The 24,700-nt window shown below is 34.9% G+C and overlaps 2 protein-coding genes across 3 annotated transcripts in view; both read right to left on the reverse strand.

Annotated features, from left to right (window-relative positions):
* Positions 1-9,366, reverse strand: part of TERB1 (telomere repeat binding bouquet formation protein 1) — a 17,118-nt gene extending 7,752 nt beyond the window's left edge. The window contains exons 1-12 of the mRNA XM_026856518.1: positions 9,332-9,366; positions 8,337-8,447; positions 8,027-8,155; positions 7,413-7,544; positions 6,915-6,975; positions 6,705-6,820; positions 6,445-6,567; positions 5,747-5,899; positions 4,537-4,668; positions 3,257-3,382; positions 2,134-2,291; positions 1,009-1,358 (exon numbers count right to left, since the gene is read on the reverse strand). Of these exons, the coding sequence (XP_026712319.1) occupies positions 1,009-1,358; positions 2,134-2,291; positions 3,257-3,382; positions 4,537-4,668; positions 5,747-5,899; positions 6,445-6,567; positions 6,705-6,820; positions 6,915-6,975; positions 7,413-7,544; positions 8,027-8,155; positions 8,337-8,447; positions 9,332-9,365 (1,625 nt within the window). The 5' untranslated portion in view covers position 9,366. The remainder of the gene's footprint in view (positions 1-1,008; positions 1,359-2,133; positions 2,292-3,256; positions 3,383-4,536; positions 4,669-5,746; positions 5,900-6,444; positions 6,568-6,704; positions 6,821-6,914; positions 6,976-7,412; positions 7,545-8,026; positions 8,156-8,336; positions 8,448-9,331) is intronic.
* A 1,782-nt stretch (positions 9,367-11,148) lies between these two features.
* NAE1 (NEDD8 activating enzyme E1 subunit 1) lies at positions 11,149-24,665 on the reverse strand. Of its 2 annotated transcripts, none has more exons than XM_026856743.1 (19): positions 23,773-24,665; positions 23,624-23,684; positions 22,655-22,685; positions 22,013-22,084; positions 21,635-21,714; positions 20,447-20,556; positions 19,997-20,106; positions 19,351-19,413; positions 19,024-19,087; positions 17,819-17,910; positions 16,464-16,523; positions 16,249-16,382; positions 15,592-15,667; positions 15,203-15,242; positions 14,201-14,287; positions 13,122-13,214; positions 12,583-12,697; positions 12,458-12,507; positions 11,149-11,438 (listed from the first exon to the last, which is right to left on the reverse strand). In XM_026856743.1, the coding sequence occupies exons 1-19, from the start codon at positions 23,903-23,905 to the stop codon at positions 11,329-11,331; spliced, it is 1,581 nt and encodes a 526-aa protein (XP_026712544.1). In that variant the 5' UTR covers positions 23,906-24,665; the 3' UTR covers positions 11,149-11,328. The 2 variants fall into 2 exon arrangements, with proteins under 2 accessions (XP_026712544.1, XP_026712545.1); XM_026856744.1 differs by having other exon boundaries at positions 23,620-23,684; positions 23,773-23,886.
* Between the last annotated feature and the right edge of the window lie 35 nt (positions 24,666-24,700).

Below are 24,700 nucleotides of genomic sequence, written 5' to 3' on the forward strand. Positions count from 1 at the left end.
TTTGATCAATATAAGAGACAGCCCCCAATTAATTTCTTAATAGTTTTGTGCTTCAGAAGTCTGAATAACAAATAAAGAAGCTGTGTGAAATTACGCTAATCAGTAGCAAAGCAAAATTTAGGTGAATGTACCATGGAAAATATACCAGGCTCTTGGTAATTTCTGTGGTAGTTGCAAAGTTACAATATAAGGCATGCAAAGAAACTGCATAGGAGCAGGGTTCAGCCAGCCACATTAAAAAAAAAAAGTGGAATTCAAAAAAGGTAGAAACTTATTTTTGTTCACACTCTGTCATTGCCTGTCTTGAGGGATATTTCAAATATAAATTCAAGATAACAGAATCTGTATTTATCCTTTCAAGTTGCCTATAATTAACTTTGTGTTTATCAATAGGAAAAGATAATCATAAAAAGCAAAAGAGGAAATTAAGCATTTGTGTGAGAGCAAGGAGCAACAGGACAGTGAATGACTACACAAGGCTGTACCTGTCTTCCCATGCAGGGAAGCAATTCAGTATGAAGGGAGAAGAGCAGGGGCGGGGTGGTGACTTCTTCCCTACTTCATAGGCACTCCCAATTTTTGCTGAGCAGTTCTGTAACTGCTGTTTTCCTAGTACGTGCATAATACACAATTTTTTGTGGTTTCATCTAAAGCAATGGGTCAAATCTTTATCTACTGAATCAGTAAGGATTTTGAGGCAAAAACTATGGATGCTTTCTCATCACCATGTTGAAGACATCAGAACACGGCCTGTAACAGGCTCTCTATAAAATCCGTCAGAAGCTTACCATTCACAGAAAAAGATCAGAATCTTTTATTACTACAGTGACTAATCTGTGATGTCAAAAAACACTTTCACAGAATATTCTCTAGTGAGCCACCAAAACACGGTGTCTTTTCACTAGATGAAAGAGACATAGTAACAGACAATTTAAAAGGTTGACATTCAATTTGGAAATTACTAAAGAAAAGCAACTCAGTATTTCTGCTTAGGTGTAAGATACTTACCTTACTTGAAGAACAGACTGATTTTTTACACAAGCATTTTTTTCCTTTATACTGTGACTTTGAAGTACACTGTCATTAAGTGAACGTGGAATATGACTCTGTTCACTTTGTCTAGTAGAAGCATTTACTGGATCCATAGCATTCACTATTTTATTTTTCAGTGGAGAAGAATTTACAGATGTGGCAAGAACTTGATCATCTGACTTAAAGGTCAACTGTGGACAATGTACTACTTTATGTGTTCTTTCTGTATAAGGTTTTGGATCAGCAGGAATCACTTCATGGTATTTTGATGCTTCAATATTGGCTTCTGAAGATCTCTCTACAAATACTCCTCCTTGCACTCTTTCCTGTATTGAAAACACTAGTTAGCAACTATACAAGCTCTATAAAAATATTAAACCAACCTAGTAACAAGATTAACTAGGATAGACCAGTCTAACTCTGAAGGTAAAGCAAATTCCAAAGAAGCTTCAAAAACCCGACTGAGCTGAGAGCCAACAAGACAGCAGTGCTGCTGAAGGTGTTAAAGGGGTAATTATTAAGTGATAATTCCATGCTGAAGCAATGGATTTGCCACTAATACAAGGCACTTCTAGAAATGAAAATATTTGATTAAGATCCAGCTAAATAACTCAAAAATTTGCTGTTCCACACCCAGAGATACCAAGTAGTTACACAGCGTAAGGAAAATATAAACCAACTTTATTTCAGTTCATGTTCACATTTTTCATTATCATCTATCCTGTAATAGCTGTACAATCAAGGGTATTTCATGAATGCAAATATTATCATTATAGGTTCAAATGATTGATAATTAAGAATAAATCTAACTCTTGTTTCTCCAACTTAAATGATCTCAATTTTGCATAAAATCTGGTTTTATAATAAACTAAAATGCTTCATGAAAATATAGATGCCTGCATTCTCTGATTGCCCTACATACTTCTAACTCTGTATGACATACAGTCATGGTAAAAGTTGCAGGTTGTAGTTTCACACATAGCCAATGTTTCCCCTACTTTTCTAGCTGACACTGAAATTATCTTAAGGGTTTACTTTCATTTCTCCATAAACTCTGGAAAGATTTGCTTAGTTTTATGGTACTTTGGTAAACAGGCAAACCTCATCATGTTCTTTTTCAATCAAGTTTATTCTGTGTAAAATTTCTTTTGCTTTCTTCCAGTAGTCTTGCAGACTTCTTTTTCTGACTTGCATGTCCAACTCTTCTGCATTGTTCACTTTTAATAAATCATCATTTATTTTCAGGGACAACTGTTCAGCTTTATAAAATATAAAACAATATTAATACTGCAAATTTTATCAGTGAACACCTTAATAAGTATTTATTATATTTTAGTATGCTGAGGAACATCCCCAATAATTTCATGCAAAATATAACCGCTGAATAATGGTTTTTATATAACTTAAATTTACATGTAAATGTTAATACACTTCAAATATGAACTGCAGTTAGAAGAAGTAATCTTGCAATTATAGTTACTCTAAGCTGTTTACACAATAATGTCGTGCTCTAAAAAATTACTGTAATGGACTTAATCCTAACTCTATAGGTCCTTTACCTGTGTATGGGTGTCTTATTTTTTTAAAAAACAACTCCATATTGATGAACATTGAAAATCAACATGACTCCTCAATCTTAAACAAAACTCTCAGTCATGTTTCAGTACAAAAATGTAGATACATTGTTTTTACTAATTATCAATTGCATAATACCTTCCATGCTTTAGGGATTAAAGGACAAAATGTCTTTCTGTTTCATTGGTAGTATTATAAAGTAAATTTTAAAAAAGCTTAAACAGGATACTTCAAAATACACCCTACTTTAAAAACAAAGATCAAGATTTTTTTTAATATTGCAAAATAATTGTAGTCATGGTGATTTTGGGCTTCATGATTTACTTGTTTAGTCTCTATATAATAATACACACCCAGGAATAGAGTATCAATTGTGTTTACGTTAATATTTTGGGCATAATTTATAGATGGGAAAGCTTTTAGGAACTGGCCCTACATATAGAGGTTTCACAAGTGCACTATCTCAACATCATTGGAATTCTTACTTTTCTTTTTTTCTGCCTAAATGCCATGATGAGTCCATGGCGGCAAATATGCAACTCTTCTGCACAGAATTACGAAGCTGCTACAGTTAAAATAATTTAGAAATTCAAGATAACTTAAACATGGAAATCATCTCTAATTTTAAAAGCAGTAACAGTAAGCTTACTCATTTGTTTGCAGTTTTGCAGCACAAAAGTAGCAGCTTTGTTTAGTTCCTCATCCTGAGACTCGGTTAATATCTGAATCATAAGTGGAAGACCATTGTTCTGGAGCAGCTCACACTGGTTTTCTTCTATAATAGGACATTATAAAGGAAAATAGATTGGTTGCAGCCTCATACACCATCTTACAGTAATTTTAGAAACTAATACTTGTAAGTTGCAGGAAAATTCTGAGATATTTTCATTACAGATCCAAGCATGCTGTAATGACTTCCTACCCAGACAGCAGCAGCAGCGCTCTAGATCACGCAGGATGATCTGGCCATAGCTCAAAGTTCTTGTAAGAAAACTAAAGGAGGACTGAGACAAATTATATGATGGAGACCCAAACTCATTTAGTTGTTGCCTAAAATATTTGAATTATGGCTTCTCTATTTCTTTTCCTCTGGTATATACACTCTTAAATTATATATGCTACATTTATGTAAACCTTGAGATGCAGATATATCAAAAACTTACAGTTTGTAATTAGCAAAACACTAATAAAATTAGTATTTTAATCCTGGTCTAGCTAATCTGTTCCTCCTCATTAACTATGTAATTAGCTAAATTTTTTTATTGTGATCTCAGTCGCAGTATGTATTGATAAAACTGACAACCTTCCAAAAATAATTCTTTGTTGTCTAAACTTGATAGAACAAGGGAATCAAAGGATGAAATACGATTATCTTGTCAATGTCGACATATTAAGAGGAATTTTTATTCAGTCAGTTTATTCATATTTCTATTTGAAAGACATTTTCCATTAAGATTTGTTTTAAGTCTTCATGAAAAAGTGTCTTTTAAAAATATCAGATTTATGACCTACTGAACTAATTATTGAACTTGTTATTAACATTTAGAGGATGATAATCAACCATGATTTTTGAATGTAATCCCTTTTTCCTGCTTTTCTCAACATACATGAGAAACCTTACTTGGTAGGTATGTATTGTAGCAGTTTTCATGTCTGAATGAGTTTTACCCTGTGGTAACTAAGCCCAGCTCTGAATTCTTGCATAACGGTCTACTTTTTTTAAGTTCCTAAAGATACTATCTGTTAACAGGTTTTAAAATTTAAAGATGGAACATTATGGCAAACATTTTTTCCAAATGTTAATATTACATCATTTAATAGAATTTTCCCTCACGTTCCAGTCTTGCTGGAGTGACACCATTGAAGTAGTTAGCGTATGAAAACATAGTAGAAAATGACAGAAAGAAAAAAGAAAAAAAAAAATCTTACCACAAACTTCAGTACAGTGTCCAATTGTTAGAATAATACTTATTTTTTCTCCTGTATCCAGAATATCATTGGACAGCAGCTTCAGTAGCTCTGACACAGTGTGATATTTTGTCAAGACAACACCCATGGCAGCTATTATGTTAAAAATAATTTGAAGTAAAATAAACTAGGTAATAAGTATATAGGCATCATCCAAGTATAAAATGCTGTTGTTCAAGGGAACTATACCAACTTCTAAAATCCTTAGGCCTGCAAGGTCCTTCTCTTCACTCTTTCATTTTAATGCTTGAAATGACCACATCCCTCCTAGTGCAGTAACTCTGCCCATGCTGCTCCCCATATTCAACACTGCCCTTTCTCCCAAACTGTGCTCTATAGAGATGTGGCAGAAGATCTGATAAACAAAGGCTCTGCAACATGCAAGTTTTGCAGACCTCTGCTGAGTTTCTCCACATCCTTTATCAGCTCCAGAACAGAGCAAGAAAGATAGAATAAGGTTTGACACATAGTCTATCTGCCATAAAAAGAGAGAGGAATGTTTCTAGTACAGGGAAATCTCTTCCTTAAGCTGAGATCATCACTGCTAGTACATACATGCTGAAACCCAATCCTGTCACATATCAATTTCTTGAAACTAGGCTCAAAACCAGTGCAGGTATATGCTTTTAAACTCTTTTGAACTTCCATTAGTGAGCACCTACGGCAAAATCCGATAGAATACACAAAGATGTAATTAGGATAGTGTTATCTAGACAGTAAATCAGAGTAAAGATGCATCAGGCAGACATACCATATTTGTTCAGCTCCACACCCAAGTTACTAAAGCCTGCTCAAGCGTATGAAGCTTATTAGTTTAGGCATAGACATACAGAAACACAGCTCCAACTCCAGGATCCAAACTGATTCCCACACTCTGTTCTCAGTTTTACTTACACAAAGCCTCTAGCATCTTATTTTTAATTTTCAGTATAGTTTAAATTTCACTATGTTTATTTTAGTAACAATGGGAAAGCAACCCACCTCAGATGAACTGAATCATTCCCCACATATACATTTGAATTTTTTAAAATCAGCAGTATAGACTGGGATGTATATAACTTCACTGCCTTTCAGAATCCATTCATATCACTTTTCCACCAATATCAGACTTTAAAAATTTCATTTTAAATTTAGCACGTACAAAAAAAATGGTAGCAGTCTTTTCACTCACAGTCATTAGCAATGCAGGCATCCATAGTCTTTGTTACTACTACTGCAAGTTTTGTGCTTGAGTGACTCATACAGGAATCATGCATCAGCTTGATGAGAACTTTAGCTAATGTATCCAATCCTCCAACCGAAACAAAATATTTCTGCACGTATACTTAGTGGGGGGAAAAAAAAAAAAAAAAAAGAAATGTGTCTTAAATAATACAAGTTGCAAACTGTTCTGGCATTTTAACAATCATTACAATTTTTCTGTGCATGCATTAACCATTACATTTTCACCAGCAGTTGGATATATATAAATCTCAAGAAATGTAGTAATTGTCTTATAAAATAGCTACAGAAAACACATGGCCCAAATACATGCATACAAACAGCAAACATTATGCCCAAGTTCTACCCAAGTCATTGTTTTCGATGTAATAAGATGTAATAATGACTTATATTTGTAAAATACTTTTAATCAAAACAGCTTCCAAATAGTTTTTACCAGCCTTACTAAATGCAGCCAGTTTGTGGCTATTTGTGCACTTAAGCACAATGCAGTACAAGTACAGATGGTGGAATATAGTTTTCAGGGTAAAAGCTAGAAGAACAGCAAATGGATTTATAGAGATTGACAAAAAGAAATAAAACATTTAACTACTGACTTAAACTTATTTTTACAAAAGAAAAAATATTTAAAGCTTGTGCTGCACTTACAGTTATTTGCAACTGTGAGACCAACAAATGAACAAATAGGACGAACTATCTCAGGCTCCGTGCAACTTTCAAGCCACTCTTTGGCATATGGAAAAACTGAACAGCAAATGTTTTGATTATCTTCTAGAAAAGTAAAAACAAATAGCCCCAAATCAAAATGTAATGTGAAATTTCAGTTGAATAGTAAAAGTGAAAACAATCTGTTGTCACTTTGGAGAAATACTTTAAACTTTTTTTGCAATGTGAACAGCAACACTTACCATTCTGAGGATTGTTAACACAGGCACAGAGAGTACTGCAGACTGAAGACCACAGCTGATAGCACTGATTAATATTTTCGTCTGACAGATTGACCTCAAACGTGGAAAGAGTTGTTCTGTTAAGAACAATGCCGACAAGTCCCAATAGTCAAGCAAACATAAATCCTAAATAGCCCATCATTTTTGTTTGAACTGTGACGGTTTGTGTACCTGAATAGCTGTAGCAGAAGACCAATGCAGCCTGTATCTCTGACACAGGTTTGCCCACTTTCTAAAAAAGAACACATACAAGACTCCAGACACATGCAACTTGACACAAAATCTAAATGTCAAGTTTAACTTACATATATACATTCCATTTCCTAAACATATATCCCCCAAAAAACAAATACAAAATCACACCAACACATTGACAATAATGTTCCATTTCTATGTCTTTTTTTTTCTATACACTGTCAGAAACTACTAGTTTGCATTTTTTAAAAAAAGTATGGTTTCATTTGCAGAATTAAATCACTTTCTGCTATTTAAGGAAATCCCAGTGAGCTATGATCTACTTACACACTTCAGGTTCAGTTACATGCAAGCATTCATCTTTATAAATTAACTTTACCAAAACATTACTTAAGAGTGTTCCAAATTTCTGTACTGCAGTTTGGCAAATATAAAAAAATTGGTGTTACAACACAGAAAAAAAACCCAACTTACTGTTATTTGAAACCAGTACTAAGATGACATAAACAGACATTCTTTTCAAGTTCACACCAGAATCCGTATTAATTAAAAATAAAATGAGGTCTTCAAACAACGCAGAAGTACACAAAGTTTGTTGACAATAAACTGAAACCAAAAAATAGAAACCATTAAGTCCTAAAGCAGAAACCATTAAGTCCTAAAGCAAGCTATTCATAAACTATTTTTGCAATATAGTAACTAGAATCTCAGTTGCATCTAGTATGTGGTGAGTGGAGACAAAACAGGACTATAGCGACTGAGGGCTTCCCCCTGTAGTCAGTTCTACACCAACCAGGACCTAGGCAAACTTTGGAATAATCTGTGAGTCATTTAACACTTGCTACTGAGGAAGAGAAGTAGTACAGCTGTCTGGTATCACAAAGACATGCTATTCACACAAATCAGCAAGGTTTTTCTCCAAATCTGGGAATGGAGAGTGAAACAGTGGCACTTTTACTGCCTCTCACTCAAACTGGTAAACTTGTAATCTGATTTTCTGAGACAAAAAATAATGGAGACAAAGCACAAAAGTAATAACATATGACTCTAACTCGGTCAGAAATACAAATAATATTACTTATTATTACCGTTACTCTCTATTATAAATCCTAATGTAAATAAAGCTGCTTCCTTTACTATGCAATGAACACTTGACTTTGCAAGATCGTTTATAAACATCAAACCACCAATTTCTCGAAAATATTCACTTGCTTCACCTATAACAGAAAAAAAAAAATCAGCTTTTCCTTTTGTTCCTTCATAAAAAGAAAACCTTCCGAGATTTTATAACTTCAAGCCTTGTATCATTTAGATAGTCTTTTTTACCATGACAGCCAGCTTCTAAACATATACTGTGAACATAAAATTGCGCTGTTTCTATGGAAAAATGCTTCTTACTGTTTTGTTGACAAATTGAATAAATAGTGATCAAAGCCTCTTTCTGAGATTCAGGGCAGTCCATCTGATATTTAAGGCATTCAAGCAATAAGTTCAGGTCTGTTTTCATATCTATAGCAAATGAAAAAAAAGTAAACGGTTATCTTTTCTTTAATCTATTTAGTATTACAATAAACCTGCCCCCAAATTTTGTATTTTTAAAAAATAATCAACAGCGAGAAAGAATGGAGCTATGCCACTTTTATCCATCTATAAAATAACAAACACACTTAACCTAAAAAAATTCCTCTCCATAGTTTGTTATTTGAACATGATTTTCTTTGCTCAAGTAACAGCCCCTTTTTAATATTTCTGGCCTTTAATTACTAGTAACTGTTAGTAAATGTGATGCAAATTACTAAACATTAAATTTGCTATCAGAAGGTGCATTAATAATGCAGAACCATTCAAATATTCAGACTGAAAACACAGTTGAAAATCTGCAGAGTGAATGGGGAAAGAATCCAACAAAGCAAGGCTTGCTATATGATATTGAGTTACAGAAGATGTAATCACTTACCACAGCAGCTAGAATCTTGAATTAGGTTGTTTTCCTGGCACCTACATACAACCTTAAGTAGGTAAACCACTTGGGAAATCTGTTTCTTAGAATTTTGGGTGTAATGAAAATACTTATTTGATAATTATTTACAATACTAACAGCAGATACTGTATATTTAAAACACTTGTAAGGTTTGGGGTTTCTTAAAAAGAAGTTAAAATACAATAAAAATGTGGGTAAATATCAGAAAAAAAAACCCCACGCTTTGTGGTGGTATTATTTACTATTTGAAAGTTTGTCATTAGATTTTGCCTTTATCTGTCAAAAGATTTTGCAGCAAGGAAAAGAATGTTTCCCCAACAGCTCACCACCCCATGAGACACCTATGACAGTCTAATAATACATTGTAAAATTGATGCAGATAATAAATGACAACATGTATTAGGTATCTTACCACACTGTTTTTTCTGCACCTTTTGATCTTCCATTTTTGATAGTACCTGTCGTCTTGTTCTACAGTATCAAGGAAAAAGAATTTTCTTTTCTGTTTAGATTAACAGTGTTTATAATATCATATGCAGTATAAATTACATCCTTTTTCTTAAAATACACTCCACTTTTCTGGTTTTACACTATCATCTGACACACACAGTGTAATATGCTCTTGCATAGCAAAGATTTTCTTTGGAAATACAGTATTTTATAGTAACACTGCATTTGTAACTACTGTATTACTATGTTTTGGAATTTAACATTTTGCAGAAATCGGGTGATTCCATGCTACACCACCGTGGGGCACCAAAAACGTCCCTGTCATCCACTGACATCCACTATAGAACATTCAGCCTCCTATTGCTACTCAGTGAGCCACTAAACCATAATTGTGTTGTTTTATCGGTATTGGTCAAAACCAAAAACAATGAGCATGAACTGAGAGCAAGAGTTACTGCTTAAACTAGGAATTTATTTTAGTTCACCAAAGACATGATCACATTACATGAATGATGTAAACCAGAAAAACTCACAGCGTTGATTCTACATAAACCTAACATGCCAGCATCCAAGAATTAGTCGAGCAGAAGAGCAAAATGCAGGTTTGGAAGCAGAAAGATGGTCCCTTAACCATGCCCCAAGTCCCAAACCCAAAGAAAGGTTGATGGAAGCATCACAAGTAATCTATTTCAGTCTCTCAAAAACTATTTAGCTCCAGGTAGAAACTTTAACTCAGTGATTAATCCAGCTTAACAATGGAATTAGTTATCCCTCTTAAAGTAGTGCAAAGGCTCTAACAAATGTTAATGAAGACAGCCAGCCCTGCTTTCCATTTATTTACTGATTGCTCGCATTGTTCTGCTGCTTCCATTAGTTCAGATGCTCTATACACATCCTTACAGTAGCATTGGTGAAACATGTGATTTGAGAGGGAATGTTTAAAAACAGTTCATCTTCCTTTACTCTTTCAGAAGTGATCATATTATGCATTTCATTTTCTTGCAAATCTAACCCTGTCACAATACTGGAAAGCTTGCAATCTTCCTTACCTCTTTTCGTCCCTACTGATACCATCCTGCTAGCCCAAGAGAAAACAAAAACTACCTACATATTCCTTAACAAGAGAGAAGCTCTAAGAAACAGCTCACTTTGGAGCTAATTTCATTTCAGTAAAGTGCAATTAAATAGACACTTAAACAATTAAAGAGCCTTTAATGTAAGGGGGTTTTAACACTATAGAAAGATACATCTTGACCTTAACTGGATCTTTTTCTTTTACAACATACAGAAATACAGTACACAAAATATTACTTATAAGCCAGCCTACATTAAAATACAAATAGCTTGTGTTGTTGCATCACTCCACACTCCGCCTCGCGAAGCGACACCGCCCCCCGCGCAGTCAGCCACCACCTGACAGTGCCGGCACAGAGCGCAGGAAGAAGAATCCTCTACTACATGAATACAGCTGAGAACACCAAGCTTTCAGGCACGCACTATCCCTTCCCCTAATGTCCTTGCACTCAATAAAAAGTATCACAGCTTTCCCTCGCTCTTCTCAGACCCTCAGACCATCCCAGTTACGTTAGTCTTTTCCAATCTCTTGCATCTCCTCCCCCCTCAATCTGAAAAGCAGCTTTGATGAAAAAAATTCAGCTCAGCTGCAAACCAGGCAAGTCAATTTGTAAATGTAACTTACCCTGCCACACAACAGCTGCTGCTTTTTTCTTTGAAAGGTCAACCAGAACATTCAAGATTAAAAAAAAAAAAAAAAAAAAATCAATTTTGGTATGATTTTATTTGTCCTCAGGGGGAAAAAAAAAAAAAAAGATAAAATCGTTACAAATAAAATAACTTTAATTGGCAAGTAATAGAGAACAGTCCAGTCAGTGGCAGAACACCACACTATTTACAGGACGAAGCAGCAGCACCTGGTGGCAACAATAGCAAGATCTTTATCTACAGCTGGAAAGTCGCTGAAGTCTGTGACATCCCACTGTATATGTAGGTGTTATTAAAAATTACAAACTGCCCTGTAATGACTTTGATAACTTCCTGTGCAGCAGCTCCTGTAAAATAATAATAAAAAAAGATTAAACAAGGTAATTATCAGGTCATATTTAAAAAAAACATAAAATGTTATCTAGAACTCACTACACTAGAATAATTTCAGAAGTGCCCAATACAACTTGTAGGAGAAAAAAATGCCTTTCAGTACTTCCCACTATAAAAAACTGAGAAAGCTGTTACTTCAAAAGTCAGCTTTACATACACTTTGCTACATATACTTTCTCTCTCCATGTACATACACAGAGTAAAAATGTGAGGAGACCCATGCCAAGTTGTGACCTCTACACACAAAATAGAGAAGTTAAACTAAAAAAAAAATAAATTACGTGCAGTTAAACTATAAAATAAATTGATAAAATAAAGGATCACTGTGATCCTTTTGTGTTCTCCTGTAGTATGAAATGTTCTGTAACTTCTTCAGAAGATATCTTTACATATTTTTTCTAAAGCACTACACATACCAGGTTTCACTTAATCAGAAAAATTCCTACATCCACGGAGTATTTAATAAATTAAAAACTATCTTCAGCACTGCATGAAGCCAAATAAAGAAGGTAAGTTAACTGATATATCAATTCTGAGCATCTGTTAAAACATATTTAGTTTTAATAATACCCTCAGGTTGAAGGCTATTTATACTTAAGTGTATTGTGTTAAAGGAAGACATGTACCATGTTAATTTCAATATTACTATATTTTTTTAAAAAATTCAAAGTCTCTTTCAAGCATGTTATTTTTAAACATATTTTTAATGTCTTCTAATGAGATTATTTTTTATTTGGTTTCTTTCAATGACTTTAAACCCCTGCTGTGTCCACTTTTTCTACATACCATAGGTCATATGGAGAATGAATGGGAAGGATTTTGTTCTAATTCTACCTTTGACTACAGCCTGTGATAACAGTCTTTGCTCTGACAATACAAAGTAATTAAAACAGTGGAGATTCTGACTCAATTATTTACTACAGCAGGTTGTTTTGTCTCTGTATGGACCTTAGAAATAGAGTGACATTCCTACCTCCCATGAAGGCAGCAATAGCATGTGGCTCAGCAGCTCCATAGCGACAACTGAACAGAAAAGTAACAGTTAGTATTTTCAGGTCAGCTCTACTGACAAAGGGACACTTAAGATATTATACTTACAACTCATGAACATAGTCATCTTTCACCACTACAGACAACCCATGTTCTTGTAAGAAACCAGTAAGACATGATTTCAGTTTTCCGATATCATCTTCTACCTGATAGTTGTAGACACCTGGAAAGTAAGGTATCTGTTTCATCACAAAACTGTAACACCATACTCAATGTTTAATGGTTTAAATGGCAGTTTAAGTATTTTAATTTTGCTGAAAAGTTTTAAAGGCAATTAATGCATTAAATTATTCATACTAGACTAATTATAATTGAATATTCTGTTGATGCTACTCATGATGACAAATTACTGCATCGCTGAGTCAACTCATAATCCATGCAACCCATTTCAGTGGTATCAATTCAGACAAATTCTTTCAGTTCCCAAAGAAAAATTTTCACTTTAAATTTTCACATTTTTAAGTTATATTAATATGGAAACGAAACCACAACTAATGCTATATTTGAAGTCTGTAACTAATATTATAGTAACTATTGGATCTTTATATTTCTTTTGATGATGTTAAGTGACTCTGGTATTAACATACCTGGATATCTACCATGCTGCTTGTAAAATCTATCTACAGTCCGTAGCATCAAGTACAGCACTACTTCACTGTCTGGGTTATCCATCTGGGAAACTGAGAACAGCAAGAGAACTGCTTAGCTGGTACAGATGAAATGGAAAAAAACATTATGAATTACGGGAAATCAAGTATTTCCCATGTGATTAAACTGTAAAATCTGCAGTAAAAAGAAAATCTTAATGAAAACAATTTGCAACTGAGAATCAAAATGAGTCAACTGTCAGATACACGACTTTGACTCCAGACAAAACCCTATTGTATGTATTTGAGATAAACTGTTCAGTGAAGATAATCATGTTTTGACTCTTGACACTTGCTATAACAATAAATGGGATACGCCTTTGTTTTAATTTTGAGATTTGAAACATGCTTCATATATTTAACTGTAATTATAAAACAAGTCTTAAATCCCTTAACATACAGCTCAGTCTTTCTAAATACAACTACTTAAATCACATTGCGTATTACCATATTCAAGGAGCTTTCGCTTAAATTATAAATATTACAAAAATTATGTACACACAAAATGTATACACTTTGTATATTTTGTTCAAGACAGGACTTCTATAGGCTTAAACTTTGATAAAAAGTACTTCCAGCCTTTTTTTAAAATTTATGCCGTTCAAATAAAGTGCAATATTAAGTAACTAGTTTGCTTGTTCACATACTGAAAAGACAGGTTAAGAGGGGCCAAGACAATTATTCTTATATCTTTGGTCAGGTGAAAGAACCTTTCCAGCTCTGTCAGAAATAAATGAGGTACAGAAAAGAGAAGTTTGAAGAAAACGTTTTATTTATGTGTTATCAAAAACATCTGCAAGAAAAAAACCTGAAACATAGATCAATCTGTAAGGTTATTTCTGAACTTTCAAAACTAAATTTAATTCAACATTCTAGACTTAAAAAAAAAATCATACTTTAGTTGATGCCAATTATAAATATAAAACTGCATCATGAAATAGAGAGTGTAACATTTTTAATCACAAAACCATTTCAAGTTGAAAATGCAACTAGAATATGTGCCAAAAAGGAGCACTTACTGATTTCATCCTTGTTAAAAGTGTTTAAACCATATTCTTCAGACAGAGATCTACATCGAACCACTCGGAGAAAAGCTGAGTTGCTGCCTAAGCAGAGGGTACAGAAAGGAGAGCATGACCTACTTGAGTATGTCACCAGTTAATATATCTTTCTGTCTGTATCTTTGATGCATTAAACATGCAAAACTAAAACATACCGTAATTTCATTTAACACTTTCCTGCTTCTTCCAGCTTGCAATAATAAAATCTATTAAACTACATTTAGATCTATGATCACAAGTATTTTAGTGAAATACTTCATGCTTATTTATACTAGAATCTAAACGTATCTGCCATGATAATGTAACAGCTCACAACATTTGTAACTCTCAATTAATATTCTAACTGTACAGCTACAAGCAGGAAAAGGTGGTTCTCCAGTATCACCGTTATGAAACAACACAGTGTGCAGCTACTACCTAGCGCTCAAAAATGAACTGTGAGGTTCTCCAAACTCCCAGCAAATGATTTATCAATGCAGTGGCAGTGTGCTCTTGGCTATGTGCTTACAGGAAATTATTTTTTTTTTACTTACTTAGCCAGGCTGCTGAGTGGACGTGCATACATATACAGAACAGTCATAACCTAAAACGCTATCAGTAGTACTCCTCACCGCATCACTGTTCTACCTTTTCAGACTACCAGAGCCTGCACTCTGAAGTCAGTAGCACAGAATGGGCAGGAGTGATTCAATACTAATCACAGAAAGTAGAAGACATGGGCTACCTGTCGTTTGGATCTGAGAAAATGTCCCACCTTTTTTAAAAGCCAACCTTCATAGACTCACTGCTGAGAGATGCTGAACATCTGTTACTTCCACTGAAGATGACAGACACACTGCTAAGCACTTATTTTAAAAACTCAGATACTGAGTTATTGATTAATAACTACAGTATTATTCAAGAGTTTTTGATTATTTGATCATTTGCATAAACCCAGCAACAGATTCCAAGCATACTCACAAAGCAATTTTAATTCTCTCTCTGAAATAGATTCGGGTGCCTAAAAGAGAGAATATATTCATTTTAGTATATGCAATTATCAGATAATTTATATTTTCAGAGATACTAATATATTCATTGTGAAACAACTATTCATTCTGGTAAAAAAAAAAGATATCTTAAACTGTAAATAATATACCCCCGCATGACTTTTATATGACCAAACCAGAAGTGATAAATAAACCAAACCACGGATATTAAATTTCACTAGAACTTATTATACTTCAGCCTTCTGAAAAGAATTACATTAATTAAGGCTTCTCTTTTCCTATCTGTTGACTTACTTCTGTACAGAACATCAGGGTAAGAATATTTCTATCCTGTCAGAATGGCTGTATATTTGTAATTACCTTGCCTAGGGACTGCAACAATTTAGCAGCATGGTTACCCACAGCAGCAATATCCTTCTTTGCTTTTTCACGGTATCTGTTAATAATAAAGAAGTCTTAATAATTACAGCATAAAGCCATCAACTGTACAGGGAAGACCATTCCTTTTTTGCTTTATATTATTACTACAAACACTCAGAGGAAGAATATTAAGTAGCTTCAGAATAACAGCCATATATAATTAGAATGAAGTATTTAGAACTAAGTATCTAGGAAACTAGAATTTCTGCAACCAGGTTGACATACATATTGAGGAAAATAACCAAAGGCTGTTTTTAAGCAACAATTTTCTTTGGACAGCAGTAGCTGGGCTATGGGATGTACTATCTATAGGAAGGTCTTTACTAGATCTGCAACTAAGAAACATGATCAGTTACCACTCAATCTTAGGAAACTGGGATGCATGGAAGACTTAGGCCCTGGTTCCAAGCAGCAGATCGCATCTATACAGGGAGCAGACAGCCCCAGGCTGCCAAGCTTCCCTCACCCCTCCTCACCCTCGTCCCACATACACAGTCTTTTCTTAAAATAATACAGAAACTCATGCACTTTGTGAGGTCTGGAGTCATCACCATTTACTACCAGTAGTAACTATTCAGGAAAGAATTATATACTTACACATTTTGCAATTTGATAAATTTACTGGAGTCTGCTATCATATCAGGAATAGTGCCTCGGACAGGCAAGCTTCCTTGCCCCTCAGCTGCCACAAATTCCTTTACAGCTCGAGCCAAAACCCAGAAGGAGGGTGACTGCAAATGCACAAGAGTGTCACGTACACAAATGTTATTTATGATGCTTTTTCTACATTCAAGTATTTAATTATTCATTACCTGCTCTGTGAGATTTATGCAGCGATCATCATTGAAAATCTCTTCAATGCATTTTGGAATCTGAAAAAAAAAAATTGGGTTTGTATTTACTTGTCTCTTGATTTCTTGAATTATCTGAACACTTATTACATAGGCGATCCAACTCGGAGCGACCTCAGAGTTTCATAGCAAAATCTCTTCTGAATCTTACACAGTCAGTGCTTCTCAGATGCATTTCAAGTAGTAGCACTGCCTGAGAACAAGGCATTTGCTTCTGATCAAGATGAACGTTACAAACAAAATCTCACCTTATTCCCACCTCCTATATGGAAGATTTAAAAAAAAAGCTGGTAGCAGCATCAGCAAAAGGTACTACCAGTCCCAGGCGCCCATCCTACCTGCTAGAGGCAGAGCAACAAAAAGGCTGGGGAAGTGAAGAGGGGCTGCAAAAGTGTGTTTTGACTCCTTAACTGGTGCAGTTCAGTCTGGCACACCACCTCAAATAAATCACCAATAGTCTGGGATATGGTTTGAGGTGGCTCAGATGTCAGCACTAAGTTTTACCCTTCTACTTGCTTGGGAGGTTTAAAGTGATTGTCCAAGGAAGGATCAGCACAGCTCAAAGAAAAATGAAATGGAATCTAGAATCACAGAATGTGCTTTTACTTCATGCAGCTTTTGCGATTTACCATGGGTTAGAGATGAAGGAAATCAGAGGTCAATTCTAAGCCACGACTTGCCACTTCACGTGTATTTAGAACAATGAAAACTTCACTTTTACTGTTTTTAAGCTTAACCAGTTTATAAAAGGAATTTCGTAACACATTTCTTTAAGAGGAAAGTACCAAATCTGATAAGCCAAAGGTCCCTTACAACATTTCATTTCTATACAGAATAAATACTATAGCAAGCAGCTTCAATATGGCACAATTTCAACACATGGTTGCCGAGTCTCTCTCCTAGCAATATATTTGAATCAGACATCATCCACACCAGCGACTGCTAATTCTTTATAATTCTATCAAGCACTTTACAGTTTAATCTGTAAAAGAAAATCTGATAAAGTCTGAAACAGGAATACACTACTAATGAGCTCTGGTTACTGACTCATTCTATACTTGAATTCAAGTCCTCAGGAAGGAAGGGTTGCTTCCTAGCATGATCAAGGAAATACAAGAATTTCCATAAGTTACAGTGCCACCTAGTCTAGGTCTATTTTACTACACATTATTTCAATTTTAAAAATAGTACTAATCCTGTTTTACCTAAATATAAATGTTGCAAATGGAATTCCTGTCCTATAAGTGCCTAATAAGTTCCAAAAAAGTGAGACAGATGAAATGCCCTAAATTTTGTCATATAAATGTTTATTTTACCTCTGTGGTATTTAAAGCTGTGTTCACATTTTTTATAGCTTCTTCAAAGTTCTCCTCATCTTCCAGGGTCCCATTTTCATTCTTTAAAATACCTTATCGAAAAAAAAAAATTTTAAATTACACAATCCCCTGAATTCCATTTAGGTTTTATCAACAAAGAGACTGGCTTTGGATGTATTTATGGCATAACTAACCAGCAAAAACTGATTTATCAGGAAGACGCACCGATAAAACTAACTACATATACATTCTGCATACAATTAATTTTCCTGTGATGTTACACAGAAGCTACTCACCACAAAAATACCCGTTTATTTGTGTGAGAAAGAGTAAATTTTCAGAATCACTTTATTAACGTAGATGGTAGTAAAAAGGCAATTCAGCTTCTCCTTTCCATCCCCAGACATGCTGTGTTGGTTTTAGTCAAACCTGGCAAAGATTTATGTACCCACACTGCAAGACAGACCAGGAATTGGACTCCACTGAAAATGTAATTTAACCAAAGGTAATTACTACAGATCAGATCAGTTCCCTAGTCCAGCCTCGGGATAAGGACAACAGAACCACTCAGCAATCTGCACACAGGCCAGCTTTTAATGAGGAAATACCAAAAACTCAGTTAATGTTTTTATTCTACAATCATTTAAGATAATCTATTTCTATATCTTAAAAATGCCTCATTAATTTTAGCACCTGAAAAAGATATTAAGATTGAAACATCTGCAAAAATGAAGCCTACTGACCTACCAGTTACAGCATATTCAGTAGCTACATAATCTTTCTCTCTGTCTAGGCTAGTTATTTACAACTGCAGTGATTGCCAACAGTTTGGCAGGTCAAACAACCAACCAAATATTTGCAGTTAGTAACAATTTCAGCATCAAAAGCCACTTGCTTTCCTCATTGTCACTTTTTCCATGTTAAACATCAGTATTTTCTATAGGATTTTCTCTTAAGGCTTCTCCTCCCACCCAAACCAAAACACACTCTTGATCTTAAACAGCCAACAGTAAGAAACACTGTCAAACTGCGTTTGTAAGCAAATCTGAACTCTTAAGATCCACCTGTATAAAACAATCATTTAGCAGAAGAATACGCCAGCAGATTTTCATATGTTAACCCTGAAAGAACTTCTCACTATTTTTCAGATATTGCCTTATACATTTCTACCAGTACGACTAAGTTACTCCTAGGACATGTATTACCTTGCCGAATCAGTTGTCTGAAGGCTTCTTTTTCTTTGTAACTCTTGGGCAACTGATCACTTTTCTAAATTTAAAAACACAAAAACATTTTGTCTTTAAAATATCTACTACTAACCTCATTGTGTTCAGACTGTTGAACTCTTACGTTTGTCACCATTCACATACATACACTTGTATTTCAATTAGTAATTTTTTTAATAATTCCACCTTTTTTGTTACACATTGCCAAAATAATAATCTAGTTTAGAAAATACATATCTAAAATAATAATAATAATAATAATAATAATAATAATAGACTGATGACTTATCCAATTTGGCAATATACCTCGCTGAACCATTTTGTTAGATACTTGGCTACAATCACAATCCATGGAGTGTGGCTATGGTCCTGTAACAGAACAGGAGAGAAATCTTTATCAAGTTGAGGAAAAATAAAAATGGGAGACAAATTAAAAACCTATTTTAAACGTAAACTCCTAACACACCTTCCTCTATTCTAAAAACACAGTACATACTCCAGATTTTGATTCAGAAATAACATTTTCTAACTACTATAAAACAAATTATTAAATTATTATTCCTTTACTTAAAAGAAGGGTGGCTGAGCCAAGTTCTCCAATACTTTTCTGGAGTGGAACTTAACATTATGCACAAATACCCACATTGCAAAGCTTTGCAGCAGTAAGTAACCATAAAAACAAAAAAAAGGGGGGGAGGAATCAATCTAACAAAAGATTGAGTTGTCCAAGAATATTCCTTACTTTCCAAGATCCCTGCTTGCTTAAGATTTAAGTACATACTGTAACATTTGGTGCAGAGGCCAAAAATAGTACCTCGTGACTGATTCTACATTTGCCTCTGCTCAGATGAGACTCGGCACCAAAAAAAGTCATCTGCCAAGACATTTTCACAGAATCCCTGTTCTACGTCTGCATCTGTCTTGGAGCACATAGCGTACACCGCATACCAACCTTTTTGTCCATATGATCCAAGTCATAGGACTGAATGTGTTCCCTCAGTTCTGGAAACGGTTTGTCCAATCTCAGATCTTCTAACGTATTATCAGGATGGGATTCAACAACTGTGAAAAAAATTACACAACACGTTTCACAGCTTTATGTCCAGCCTTCAAAACAGAGCCATACATCAAATGCAGTGCATCTCCTGCTTGATTAACTGTTTAATTCTCAAAATAAGTGTTTTGTCTAAGTTAACTTCAACCTCAGGATAATCATTTTACTATTTGTTACAGTCCATAATTTCTATGCACTCTTCAAAGAATGCTCCTGGTGATGAACTGCAACTATATAAGACTTAAATACTAAATACATTACAAGTTTGGAAAAAAAAAAAATCAAAGTGACATTACACATTGTAGCATTAAACCTTTTACAAAAGTCTGAATCTCAGAAAACTCTAACCTGTATGTTCTTTGATAATGACTCTCATATAACCAACCAGTCCATATGTCCTGCAGACCAGGAGAGGAATGTTAGAATTCCAGAGAAGTTCAGCCAAACGCAGCAACGTACTGTAAGGAAAAACGTTTTTTGTTTTCAGACGTACAGAAGGACAACAGTTAACTAAAGTTAACTTGTACAAGTCGTTCATGAAAGAGAAATTTTCTATGAGAGAACTCTTAACATGATCACGATTCTAAGCACATAAGGCAATTCATTTCATACATGAGTTTACACTAGGTTAGAAATGTATTTGTCTGTTAGCTTACTTATATTTAACTCCATCCTCCCCAAATGCTCCAAACACCAGTTAAGCAAAAACTCCAGTGAGTTGTGAAAGAAGGAAAATTAAGAATTAGATGTGTATTGCATAAACATAATTTCCAGTAGGGGCAATTCCAACCAGAGGTTTTTGAATAGCACATAAGAAATACTCTTTATTCATTAATTCCTGCAAGGCATTCACCTAAGAGGCAAGCTGGTTCTCATTTCTGTAAGAGACAGTACCTCTAGCTCCTCTATTAAGTAGGGGAAGGGAGAAAAGTATGAACAACAGCCACTTCCTTACAAAAGCAAGATTTAACTACTCATCTATCCAGCAATGTCTTGCTTCTGGGGAGGCAGCTTGTCTACTGCAACAGAAGTACGCTCCTCTCCCTCAGCTTTCTCAATACTGACTGTTGTCATTTTTCATCTGTACTGTTCACTGGAAGGCAGCATGCAAGAGGCCTCTCGGCAGGAAAAGGTAAAAAAAAAAAAATCAAGAACTTCTGGTCCTGACAAAACTTATGTGGGCAATATAATTACATACACAACTAAAATGGAAAGAGCTATACAAAGGATAAATACATTTGCATAAATCTAACAGTATCACATTAAGAATACTTGTTATAGTGATTTTGGACCAGAAACAACTGTCACTATAAAAGAGTACTTGACATAGACAAATACACCTAGGAGTCAGGCATAGCTCTGAAATATTTTAAACTACGTACTAACATATAAAAAGGTCCACAGAAAAATGCCATCATTTACTACAACCTTCCTTCAGAGTCCTGTTTTGCAGAAGTTTTCCTGCAAGAATATGCCTGCAGTTGGAACCTGCTTTTACAACCAAATGCAAACAAAAAACCTTAGACGATTCTTTACCTTTCTGGTAGTTGTGTTGCAACCACCAAGTTAAACCGACTGAAAAAGGAAGGGTCATTGTCTAGAAGTTTTTCTGGGCTCTAAATTGTAGGGAAAAAAAACACAATCAGGAAACACTGTGAAAATTTCTGAATACACAGCAAGTCTGTTCATCATTCAAAGCGTTAAGTGAAAGCTGTAAAATTATGAGGAAGTTATAAAATAATGTTTAAAATACATAAATTGACTTTTTGCAAATAACCTAAGATCTTCCTCAAATGTTGTTTTATCAGGAAGCTACTCAAAATGTAACGCTACAAAGACAACAACGTAGCTATTATTTCCGACTGTTACCACATTGTATGACAAGAAATGTACAACCCATTTCGGAAAACAAACCTCTTCAACGAAGTTTCCAGAAACATCACTATTCAATTCTTGCAAGAGCTCAGTGGCACTCTGGGCACGATTCTGTTTTGGAACAATCAAAACAATGTTTAACCTCTTGAGATGTAATTTACATAGTATATCAGTACTATACATGCTACATGCTTTAAATTTAAAAAAGACTTCATCATAAGCTAGGATTTCTTATTCCAGGCCTTGCTTATCTGAGGAAAAAATAAATCCCTTAATAGCAGGCACTTGTTTGAGATCATTTTTAGTAACATCATTTTAAAAACAAGAATTACATGACAGCTATTTATTGATTTCCAAGAGTTACCTATGCCTTTAGTACTCTCTTGGTTTTGTGATTTCCCCCCCCCCCCCCCCCCCCCATCCACTTCTCTACTCTTAGCTTATTCTTCCAAAGATTTTATTAATGATATCCTGTTCATTTTTTCCATTCAATCTTGTCAGAATTGAGCTTATCATCTCACTTATGAGCAATTAAAAATAACCATGGGGAATTATGTCAAAGAATAAATAAGATTTTAACCTATACGTACATGTTCTTAGCATTACTCATAAAATTATGCTTATTAACCCAATACTTTCATGCTTTCAATACACCTAAAGTGACATTTGTTATCTCCTCACCTGGCCAATATGACTTTTTTGCAGAAAGAAACTGGAAAGGAGACAAGAAAGAGTTATATGTGAAGTTTTATCTTGAACAAAAACAACATTAAAGCTACATTCTGGAGTGCAGAATATGTTGCTGACTCTCATATAGAACAAACCAAGTTACCCCTTAAATGTCCTTTTCTTCTGCCCACCACTGTTATATTTTCCTCATGATCAGTTTCTTAAGGAAATTTTCCAATGTCTGAGCCTCAAATCTGAAAAATAAGATATGCCCAACTCCTCTAGAAGCCAGGATCACACTGTAGATTCTTTTTCACTAGACTAATTAAAGACCCCTTAGTACTTATGTCTTTATATAATGACATGGCCTTCCCCCTCGTATAACCCCTGCAAGTAGACAAGATACTTGTAGGTATCTACATGAAGTGTAGGAGAATGTGATCTAGAATTAGTAAACAGTTTTTTTAATAGGCTTTGTAAGGAGTTTCTTACCCTTTCCCCTGCTGCAGACAGCATTTCAAAGCTATCAAAGCTAACAAATGGCTATCAATCATGGTTTCACAATAATAAACTAATGAAAACTGAGTTATTTTCATCATCAAAATTACAGAAAATGCTGAAACACAAGTAAATCTTGTGTTGTCATATCTCAAGATTAAGCAAACAAGATACTTTAAAGTATTTTTATACTGAGTAGACCATTGTCTTTATAAACTTGATACATGAAACAAATAGACCTGTGAGATACAAAAGCAGCAGCTAATTAAAACTATGTAAAATCTTGCAGATAATGTCAAAATGACTGTGCACGCTGTATATGCCACAAACATCCAAAACTACAAAAGATTTGGAGAAACATACAGAGTACTGTAAAATTATTAAGGATTTTATAGGATTTCTTAACAAGTGTAGAGACAGAACTACTTATGAAACCCTGTTTGTTACTTCTCAATTTCTATCAGAAACTAGTAAAAAACCTACTTATTTCCAACATCTTCTCCAGAGACCCGATTCCCATCGACAATTGTAAATGAGCCAATACCTTGGAGGAAAAAAATACTATTAATAACTAGGCATTATAAAATTATCAAATACATTATGAAGAAAATCCAGAAGAGAGAGTTACTTACCTGGTAGCACTAAGTTTTTGAGTATTTCAGTTCCTGTTGCTGTTGCATTGATCACACAAACATGGGCAGATTCTAAGGCTTCTTGTCCATGGTCACCCCACAATCTGTATTGGGGTGGAAATGAAAACATCATGAAATTATTTTATTTCAGATTGTAAAGCCAATATAAAGAAAAAAAGTTAACCACAATTGGAGGCCAGCACAATACCTCCCGTCCACTGTTACAGGGGCTAAATAACAGTAATCAAAACAAGCTTTCCCTAAGAAAACCTACTGTGACAATCTTGAAACTTTCTAAAGAGCAACCCAATTTTGCTGATGTTTCACTTTCTCCACCTTTATAATCTACACGCAATGAAGGTGTGCACCTTTTTCTGTGATATTGAACTTTTTAAAAGCCAGCATGGGTCAAAATACTCTTCACAGTTTTGCCCTAAAACTGAATGCTCTTTTTCATACGATGAATACAGTTTTATGTTTTTTCATAATTTATAATCCAAGACACTGACACATACAAGTAGATGAAAACCAGTCTTGATGAGTTTGGTAATGTACTTAAGACATCTATAAAATAATATTCGGGCTGAAATCGTGACGTGACTGTACTGGGTCACAAACGCCCCACCGATTGCAGGCAGGCAGTAATGTTACTCTCTCTACCCGCAACAAATTAAGTAACTCAAGAGACACAGCAAAGCATTACTGCTACTAGTGCGACTGGGGAATGTACGCGAGCGTGTGAAAACGACCCCAGGCCAGACGTGAGGAATCGGCCGGCTCCCGGGCAAGGCGCCCTGCTCTCCTCCGGCTTTGCTCTTTTCTGCCTTCCCCCCGTGCGGCACAACCGCTCACGCAGCAGCTCGCCGAGCCCGAGAAGCCGCCGGCCCGACCCAGCCCGGTCCCAGCCCCCTTCCCCGCGGGCTCCCCC

This window comes from Athene cunicularia, assembly GCF_003259725.1.
Source record: "Athene cunicularia isolate RWA chromosome 11 unlocalized genomic scaffold, athCun1 chr11_part1, whole genome shotgun sequence".
In the NCBI taxonomy this organism is placed as follows: domain Eukaryota; kingdom Metazoa; phylum Chordata; class Aves; order Strigiformes; family Strigidae; genus Athene; species Athene cunicularia.